Below are 10746 nucleotides of genomic sequence, written 5' to 3'. Positions count from 1 at the left end.
GGCTCAAGTGGTAGAGTGCTAGCCTTGAGCTGAAGAGCTGAGGGACAGTGTCCAGGCCCAGAGTTCAGTCCCCACGACCAGACCAAAAAAAAAAAAAAAAAAAAGGATTGAGTTGTTCAATTATCTTAATGTTTTCTAATTAGCATCCCTTCTTTACAGTCCATAATGAATCTCTAGTTAGGTAGATAATGTGCCTAATTTTTTTTGCCTCCTCCCACCACAAGATATTCACCTTTATCCCAGAATCTAAGAAATACTTCTGTGGGCATCTTCATCCAACCTGGTGACCTCTTTTCATTAAATTATCACAAAAACAAAGCCAAGAAGCCACTAATGAGGAACTCAAGTATTTCTCCATTCTGATTCTGCAGAGAGGTCTGCCTTGAAAGCTGATTTGACAATTCAACATCTTCTCTTTTCTGTAAGGTCAGACAGAAGGATTTGAAAAGAGTATGGTCAGTCAGAGACCAGACTCAGTACATACTAGCCCAGAAACAGTGGAGACAGAGACATCTTGGGGCCAGAGCTAGGGTTTCTCATTAAGCTTTTGGATGATTTTCCTCTCCTCTCCTCACAGTGGCATATAGAATATAAGCCCATAGGGTCTATATAAAGACAGCAGATTGGTAATTAAGACATATATTTGAGGACCACAGTTTGAAATCTGGCTCTATCTGACATCAGATATATAAATTAAGCTTTAGCTTTCTGATAGGAAAGTAGGTTTTTAACATCTTGCAATTTTTGAAAAATTGAAATAAGTCACTTAAAAGGTCTGTGGAAGAGGTTAGAATGAATTTAAATCTTCAAGTAAAGTAGCTCATGTGTATAAAATTATATTTTCTATTGGCTACTGAATCTTTACAAGGTGGATTGTGCAAAAAACTTACATAGTAAATTTATGAGTGAATAGCTGGTGATTTTGCTCAGGTAGTGACAATAGTACTTTAATAACTCTTTAGTCCTACAGTTATTTTTCAAGTGTGTGTTTGTCAGATGTGGTGACATGTGCTCAGGGTCAACAAAGCCCTGATTTGGACAACTTATTGAATGAGAGGAAGTGAGAAGTACTGGAGCTTGGATGCCAGGAAGGAGTAAAATACTCATGCTTATGAAATATTTTTTATTACCACTATTTTCTCAGTGACATGGACAATCAGTAAATCTGAAAAGTATAGACATATGGGGACTTAGTGTAAGACAAGATGAAATATACAGTGAGGTTGAAAGGGAATGTAAAGATATAGAGTATTCAAAATCAAAAGAGAGCTGTATAATTTAGTTTTAAAGGACAAAGTAGGCATTCAGAAAAAAATTACTAAAGCTGAAGATGATGAGATTTTATGTGCCCACTGGGATATGCTACTGTATCCAGGTATTTGTAAATTTATTCCCCATGTCACTTTGAGGTTTCTTTCTTTCTTTTTTTGGGGGGAGGGTCTGGTCGTGGGGCCTGAACTCTGGCCTGGGTGCTGTCCCTCAGCGCTTTAGCTCAAGGCTAGCACTCTACCACTTGAGCCACTGCGCCACTTCTGGCTTTTTTTCTTTTTGCTTATGTGGTGCTGAGGAATCGAACCCAGGGCCTAATGCATGCAAGGCAAGTGCTCTACCACTGAGCCACCTTCCCAGCCCTGAGGTTTCTTTTTAGAAGATTAATACTTAAGCCAGTATGTTTCAAGCAAAATACTTTGTCCCCTATATTATGCATGGAACTCATCCAATCTGTGTGGGTTTTAAGAGACAAAGGAGGAAGTTTTGCCCCCATATGGATGCAAACTTGAAACTTGAACTGAAAAGCCACTCTTCCATGAGTGTGGAGCATAGTAGCCCACTGAAAAAGTTAGACTTACAAGTTGCACAATCGCATTAACGAATCATCACAATTGGGTGAAGCAATGAAAAAATTCATAGCAATATGAATACAGAGTGGGTCCCCAGGTACAGATACAGAAGACACAATTCTGCAGTCATCGCCTTTGCCTTACACTTCAGAGGCTCATGGCCTTTCCAGTTCTTACTCTCTAAATTTTTAACTAAAAACTTTCTCATGCCGAAGTTTGAATTTAGGGGCTTTTATGTGATAGGTTCTACTCTCCCAGCCATTTTATACTTGATTTTTCTTTAGATGTCATTCTCTTTTCCCTGGAGTTAAGCTCAGACTACAATATTGGGTAGTACCTACCCATCATGCAGAGCTGAGGTGACAGGTCTGTATCACCACACATTGCTTGAGATAGACTGTCTTTAAAATTTATTCTGGCTGATCTTGAAACTCACTCTGGAATGATAGGTATTTGCCACCATTTCTGACCCTTTACTATCATTCACATAAGGTTTGTGGTATTAAGGATGAAACGTGTGCTTAACCTTCCACTGGTTAAGTTAACTACCTTGTTTATGCTTTGTAAGAAGGCCAGCTGATATGGGGAACTGGCCAGGGACACTCATCACTTTGACTTTAATTATTTCTGCAATTATACTTTTACTTTTTGTCTTTCTTTTGAGCATCGGCATTTTGTCTTTCTGATTTACTAACCAAGCAACCTTTCTTCTAAATGATGAAAGTCCTTTTTTCTCCATGAGAAGGTTTTCTTTCTCCTTATTCCTTCTCTTCCTGTCCCTTCTTTTTCTAAGAAGAATTCCTAGTAGGGAAAGAGCTGTGGCCTTTCTGTGACCTCTCCTTCCATGCACTTTTATTGGGCTATCATGCAGTTTCCACTTTCTTTGTCACATGTGGCCCCTTAAAAAGCAATAGGATGGAGCAATGTGGACCAAGGTGACCTGGAACAAGATATGGGGCTGGTCTTTGCAGGAATGACTACAGAGACCATTTCAATTTTACCTGGCTCACATTGGTATTACTAGACCACCATAAGAACCTGTTTCAGATTCAGTAATGAACAGCTGAACATGGTGATGTTCACTTCTTGTTCACCTGCTCTAATATTTTAATGATTTTACATCAGCAGAGAAGTTGAGGGGTGTATGCATCAGACTGCACTGAAACCACACAGATGCCAGAGAAGAAGTTCAGCAGCCAGACCCTTGCTGTCACTCAGTTTGTGCTCAGCTTCCCCTGTGGTTTCTGCCACTGTGTCACTCAGAGCACAGTAGTACACAGCCGAGTCTGACTCTAGGACTGCAGCTTTCTCCAAGTGGAAGGAGGTGTTTTCTCTATTGTACATGGCTTCAAATCCGTTGTAGCTTCCCTTGTCATTGGCCTTGGAGACGCTAAAGAGGAGCTGGGGACCTTCTCCAGGATACTGGACATACCAGAAGAGAGAAGGGTACCATGTGGCTGAATAAGTGCAGTCTATGGTCATGGAAGCCCCTTCTGACACAGTCACGTGGCCTTCTTTCTGGGTCACAGAGTCTCCACAAGTCCTTCCTGGAGGAAAAAGAGAATGGTGGCACTTTGGGAATAAAGCTTTCAAGTATATTTATGGTTAAATATCTTGCTGAATTTATAGAAGAAAGTATCCAAGTTTTAAAATTGATTTTACTTACCAAACATTAAGATTATCACAGTCACTAAGCCTGGAGAAGTTCTCATCTTTAAACTCTTCACAGGAAGAAATGTTGAAGTGATGTAGAATGAATGAGTCTAAACCTTTAGCTCAGGCAGAAAATGAGTTTGTATTAGGGAGCTGCTCCCTCTGGTGGACAGGGACCGAACTGGGATGAAAGTTTTCCTGGTTTTCTCCCAAAGTCAGAATTATGTCCTCCTCCTGACCTCATTTATGAGTAAGTCTTAAGTCAGTCTTCAAGTGTTCTCTTTCAATCTATGGGACAGCAATGCTATTTTTAGGTCTTTATTTGATATTAATGTACATTAGAAGACCAACCAAGTTGTGTGTGTGTGTGTGTGTGTGTGTGTGTGTGTGTGTGTGTGTGTGTGTGGCTGAGAAGAGATCCATTGCCTCAAACATTTTAACACAAGAGTAAATATTTTCATGTGTTAATTGTGAGCCACTGTACTAACCATTGTAATATCATAGAAGTGTTTTTCACTGAAATCATATTAAGTGACAAGAGGACAAGTTAGTATTGAGTGATTCTCAGTTTTCAGTACTGTTTTCCTACACAGAGAAGAGCAACTGACTTCCCAGGTACCCAATGCATATTTGTTAAGTGAAACAAAAAGTTGAATGGGTGGTCTTTGGCTGAGGCATCACTATTGAAAGATGATATTTCCTCTGTTTTAAAATTGTTTCAAATCATAAGGATTAAGAAAATCTATTCTATCACTTTTCTGAAGAAAATGTATACTATCAAAACAATAACTCAGATATTCCTGAATATCTAAGCATTGAAAAGTGAAAATGTGTGACAAGGTGTGGAAAAAAGGCTGTAATTTAAGTTGCTGAATCTCTATAGAATGGTCTGACATCAGTATCTTCTTTCACAGTTTCTTTGGCTCCAAGATCAGGTGACAAATTGTGAGTACTGCAATGGAACTTGAGAAGTATGCTTCTAATGTGGATGGAAGCCAACTGTAGACTGTTTCCTGGGGTTCACTTCCCATAGATTCAGATAAACAAATTTATGACTTTACAGGTAGACTGTGAATAAATTCTTAGACAAAGACTTAAGTAAAAAAACTCAGGCCTAGATAGCATAGGGTCCACATATCCCTTTCCTTTTCCTCTATCTTATAAATCACAGTGCCCCGACATGACACAGAACTATACTACAGAGAAAATGGAGGAAGTCAGTCTTAGATTTTTCTGGGAGAATGTAGAGTAGGTTGGGATAGTGCTTACTTATAAAAAGAAGCACAGTTTCAATTTTACAGAGTTAATAATGGTACTCTGAAGAGGTTTGTAAAATTGGTCACGTACTCAATACTACCAAATAGTGCACTTTAACATGATTAAGGGGTAAAGTTAATGCCATGATCTTTCCCCACAATTTAAAATGTCATAAATGAACTGTAGTAGAAGTTTTCTTTTGATTTTTTTACTCTCAGCTGTCCTACTGCAAATACTGAGGAACTTAAAATGAAAGTCAGGCATCAACCAACCACTGCAATTCCTTTTTCAGGAATTGGAGGGAGAACTGTAGAGAATGAAGACTGAATTAAAGAGTGCTCATAGAGTAAAACAGGCTGCTGGTAAAATGGTCCACATGCTGACATATTTCTTGTAAAAGAAATGAAAGACTAATAGTATACAATCTGTTCCATCACCATGTCTCCTTCAGACTAAGTATTTATTGGTTATTTTATGGGTAGGATGGTATGTTTCAGACAAACATCATATAGAAATTATTCTCTCTTATACTGTGGGTTGCATCAATGTCATTAAATCTCATGAGTTTTCCATTCACTGTAGGCACTCTACATTTTTTGAATAGATGAATATACATACAAATACAATTTTTTTTTAAATCCAAGCTTCCTAGGTATTTTATTTTTTGTGGGGCCTGAACTCTGGGCCTGAGCACTGTCCCTCAGTGCTTCAGCTCAAGGCTAGCACTCTACCACTTGAGCCACAGCGCTCTACCACTGAGCCACCTTCCCAGCCCCTTGATGGCTAACTTATAGCCTGCTACTTTGGAGTCCGTGGGATTTTTTAAGTACAAGATCATGTCATCTGCAAAGAGGGAGACTTTTACTTCATCTTTCCCTATGTGGATCCCTTTTATGTTTGCATCTTGTCTTATTGCTGTAGCTAGGCATTCTAATACTAGATTGAAGAGCAGTGGAGAGAGTGGACATCCTTGTCTAGTTCCTGAATTAAGAGGCAATGGCTTTAGTTTTTCACCATTAAGTATAAGGCTGGCTGTAGGTTTGTCATATACAGCCTTTATTGTATTGTGGAATGTTCCATGGATTCCTAATTTTTCCAGAACCTTCATCTTAAAAGGGTGTTGGATCTTGTCAAATACTTTTCTGCATCTATTAACTATGTGGTTCTTATCCTTTCTCTTGTTGATGTGATGAATTATATTAATTGATTTGCGTATATTGAACCAGCATTGCATCGCTGAACTGAATCCTGTTTGATCGTGGTGTATGATTTTTGGATGAATTGTTGAAGTCGATTGGCCAAAATTTTGTTGAAAGTTTTGCAGCAATGTTCATAAAATACCTAGGAACTAACTAAACCAAAGAAGTGAAGGACCTTTATGATGAAAACATTAAAAACCTGAAAAAGGAAATCAAAACAGAACTTAGAAAGTGACAAAACCTCCCATGCTCCTGGACTGGAAGGATCAACAGTGAAAATGGCAATACTTCCCAAGGCTATCTACAAATTCAATGTGATACCTATCAATATTCCAACCTCTTCTTCAAGGAAATAGAAGAGGCAATCCAAAAATTCATATGGAACAATAAAAGACCCAAATAGCAAAAATGATCCTTAACAGAAAGAACAGTGCTGAGGAATATCAATACCAAATTTCAAACTCTACCACAAAGCCATAGTAATCTAAACAGACTGGTACTGGCACAAGAACAGACCTCAGAACCAATGGAATAGAATTGAAAACCCAGAAATGAACCTAAAGACCTATAGGCATCTAATCTTTGATAAGGGAGCTAAAAAAATAGAATGGAAGCAAGACAGCCTTTTTAGTAAATGGTGCTGGCAAAATTGGTTAATCACTTGTAGAAAACTAAAGCTAGATCCTTATATATCATCCTGTACCAGAATCAACTTCAAATGGACCAAAGACCTGGGAGTAAAAGCAGACACTCTGAAAACATTACAGGATAGATCTCCTTGGCACAGGCCGAAATTTTCTTAATAAAGACCCGGAAACACAACAAATCAAAGAAAGGTTGGACAAATGGGATTGCATGAAGCTGCAGAGCTTCTGCATGGCAAAGGACATAGTTAGCAAGATCAATAGAAAGCCCACAGATTGGGAGAAGATCTTCACTAGCCATACAACGCACAAGGGTCTCATATCTAAAATATACCTGGAACTCAAAAAGTAAAATCCACCACCAACAAATCCTCAAAGAAACAACTGCCCAATAAATAAGTGGGATGACTTAAAGAGAAACGTCTCTGAAGAGGAAAGAAGGATGGCCAATAGACACATGAAGAAATGCTGAACCTCCCTATCCATAAAAGAAATGCCAATCAAAGCAACATTGAGATACCACCTCACCCCAGTTAGAATGTGTATAATCAAGAACTCTAATAACAACAAATGCTGGAGGGGATATGGACAGAAGGGAACACTACTGCATTGTTGATGGGAATGTAAACTTGGGCAACCACTTTGAAAAGTAGTATGGAGGATCCTCAAAAGACTCCACATAGAGCTCCCCTATGACCCAGCAATTCCACCTTTGAGCATTTACGTGAATGATCACAAACTGGACCATACTAAAGATACCAGCACATCTATGTTTATTGCAGTATTATTTACCATAGCTAAGATATGGAACCAACCCAGATGCCCCTCGGTAGGTGAATGGATCAAGAAAATGTGGTATATATACACGATGGAATTCTGTGCCTCCATCAGAAAGAATGACATTGCCCCATTTGTTAGGAAATGGAAAGGCTTGGAAAAAATTATATTAAGTGAAGTAAGCCAAGCCCAAAGAAACATAACTAGTATATGTCTGAGACAAGCAGAAAAGGCCAGATAAGTTGATGTTAGGTGAAATGAACCCAAGATAAATATTCAAATGTTTTTTCTTTCATGCTATTTTTTAACATATTTATAAAATTATTTCTTTGTTGCTTTGTAGGTCCCTCCACCACCGTATAACCCCTGCTTTCACTGTATTTGATATTGATATAATTTGTGGAGGGGAAGGGAAAAAATTGTTTTACTAGGGATACAGGTGGACCCATTGCAACAATTAGATGTACAAGTCCTTATGTCGAAAAACAAACTTTACAACTTTGGCTGGGGGAGAAGTTTGGGGGGCAGGGGAAATGGGAAAGGATGGGAAGGGGAAACAAAGGAGAAGGCAACAATGCTTTATAAGAAATGTACTCGTTATTTTGCCCATGTAATTGTTACCCATCTGGATGGTATTTTCACAATAAAAAGTAATAAAAAAATAAAAAATCAGGCTTCAGGAGCTTGCTCGCCCGCCGTCCTGAGGGCGGGCTGGCGGCTCAGGGCGTAAGGCCGGTGCCTGCAGCCATGGGAAATCGAGTTATCAGAATTGACTCCAGAAGAGAAAACCTGGCCGACCAGTAACAATGGAAGAAATTGGGAAAGTCACCAAAAAGCGGTCATCCTCCATAACACCAGGCTCAGCTGGCATCTCAGGTTAAAAAACAACTCCTTAATGAAGAAGAACAATCTTAAGCAACAGCATGGATTCAGAAGCTCATGAAAAGAGGTCACCAATTTTAACATCTTCAAAACAAGAACTATCACCTCACATTACAAATGTTGGTGAAATGAAGCATTACTTCTGTAGCTGTTGTGCAGCTTTCAACAACGGTCACATTTCCCATTCAGAAGCTCCTGTTTAGGCAGCATCTGTATGGAATCAAAACCCTGGATGCGGTACTTCTGTTGAGAAAGGATGGATTTCGAAACTTGTATCGTGGAATCCTTCCCCCATTAATGCAGAAAACAACGACACTGGCCCTTATGTTTGGTCTGTATGAGGATTTATCTTGCATTCTAGTGCTCCCGAGTTTGCAACTCGTAGTGTGGCTGCAAGTATTTGCAGGGACCACAGAAGCCATTTTCACTCCATTGGAAAGAGTTCAGACATTACTTTAAGATCACAAACATCATGACAAATTCACAAACACATATCAGGCTTTCTGGGCACTGAAATGCCGTGGGATTGGAGAGTATTATCAAGGTTTTGTACCTATTCTGTTCCATAACAGTTGCAGCAATGTCCTTTTTTTGGCCTTTGGGGTCCCATTAAGGATCATCTCCCTACTGCAACAACTCGCAGTGCTCATTTAGTCAATGGCTTCCTCTGTGAGGGATACTTTACTTACACATAAATAAGGAGTCGGTTTCCGTCTGGAGAAATCCACAGGGGAACTGAGCTCTTTGGCGCTAGAGGTAGTAAGGAGTCTGAATTTGTACTCAAGCATGAGGCAGTTCATATAGTATACCTGTTTGTGTCTTTGTTTGTTGTTCATGCTAGGCAAAACATGTATGTCTTGATCTAGGTGCCTAGCCCTTTTGCTTTGGTATGTTTCTGAGACAGACTTTCACTAATTTTTTTTTGAACTGATGATCACTCTGGCTCTACTTCCTGAGCACCTGAGATTTACATGATTCTGTTAAAATAGAAAATACAATGACATATTGAAAACCCATTCTTATTTAAAACACTAGATATAATATATCATTTATTCAGTATTAGCAGTGGATCAATTGAAAATTCAAGACTTCTTGCAAAGTTTTGCTCACTTTTTGGTCACAGTTCTGAATTTCCTTCAAGATTAATCTGAAGGCCAAGTAGCACATTGTTTATTATGGGTATTCTTCCCTTTCAATCCTCTGTTGAAAAGTCTGTGTTTAGCTTCAAAGATTCATGGATTTAAAAAAACTAGTCATAATTCTAGATGTGACCTATGAACCTAGAGATGTATTTTCTCAGAGGAAACATTTTCCCTCAAATACAACATTTGTGCCACAGACCTGGCCGCTTTCTACCTGGAAAAATGATTCTTTGCTTTGGTCCCTATAGCAGGTGGATGTGAGGCAATCCCTGAGTTCTGTAGTGTGCCTCTCGGATCCAGAACTCTTGTGTTTTGCTAACACGTGAGCCCCTCAGCTGTGAAGCTGAAATAGAAAGAGTGAAAGACTTCTTTGTCTTCTATAATTCCACTAAGCAGTAACTTGCTTTTGCATTTTTTTGGTTCTGAGAGTTCTGGAGAACAAGTAATACCATATCCCCACTGCTGGGCTCCTTGTACCAGAAGAGACCATGTCTCTAACACTGGTATCATAGGTGCAGTGCAGGAGTACATCCTCTTTCCCCTGAACCCACACTGCTAGTTGCATCTGAGCTACCTTCTGGATAAACTGGATCATGATGGACAAGATAGAATCAGAAAGTGTAAGGGAGCATGTCACCAGTAGCTCACTCCTGTAATCCTAGTCACTCAAGAGGCTGAGATCTGAGGATTGTGCTTCTAAACCAGCCCAGGCAGATAAATCCATGAGAACTTAAATAAGCTAGAACTAGAGGTGTGGCTCAAGTGATAGTGTGCCAGCCTTGGGAAAAATAGCCAAGGGAGAGAGTAAGGCTCTGAGTTAAAGCCCAGTAGCCCGTGCATGCACGTGTACACGCACACACACACACACACACAAACAAACACACACCACACACACACACATACACATACTCATCAATGAATAGAAAAGCAAAGGAAAGGGAAAACAGAAAAGAGAAAAGAAAATTTAGTGTTGAGTGGTGTAGATCAAAGAAACCCCACTTTTACCTCCTGTTGCCCCCTTTCCCAGGTCCCCATAAGATATTCCTATTCCGAGTGCTCAGGTCACACAGGATACGCATTTGCAATGGCCCACCCCTACCAGCCACATTGAAACCATGGAGCGTCTGGAGACCTGCATGTGTGTTCTTCCTTTGATGTGAAATGTATGCTACCTCTACTTTCTGAGCTCTGAGCTCTGAGGGGCCCTCCCAGGGTGAAGGAGTTTGTGAGTTGTGTGTTGCTGCTGCAGGAGAATGTGAAACATAGAATAACTGGTGTACGACTTGTATATCATGTCTAACCTTTCTGTGCTGGCTGAGACTTTCACCCAATCCTACTTTTTAGAATTTTT

At 39.6% G+C, this 10746-nt stretch overlaps 1 pseudogene and 1 gene segment (V, D, J or C); one reads left to right on the top strand and one right to left on the bottom strand.

Annotated features, from left to right (window-relative positions):
* Positions 1-2990: 2990 nt before the first annotated feature.
* Positions 2991-3579, bottom strand: LOC122125416. The segment is given in 2 exon segments: positions 2991-3388; positions 3508-3579. Coding segments are annotated over 2 exon segments (444 nt in total).
* Positions 3580-8091: 4512 nt separating this feature from the next.
* Positions 8092-9954, top strand: LOC122125414 (annotated as a pseudogene).
* The last annotated feature ends 792 nt before the right edge of the window (positions 9955-10746 follow it).

This window comes from Dipodomys spectabilis, unplaced genomic scaffold (assembly GCF_019054845.1).
Source record: "Dipodomys spectabilis isolate Male_0828 unplaced genomic scaffold, ASM1905484v1 ptg000265l, whole genome shotgun sequence".
NCBI classification, from domain to species: domain Eukaryota; kingdom Metazoa; phylum Chordata; class Mammalia; order Rodentia; family Heteromyidae; genus Dipodomys; species Dipodomys spectabilis.
This window is presented reverse-complemented; position numbering and strand designations above follow the sequence as displayed.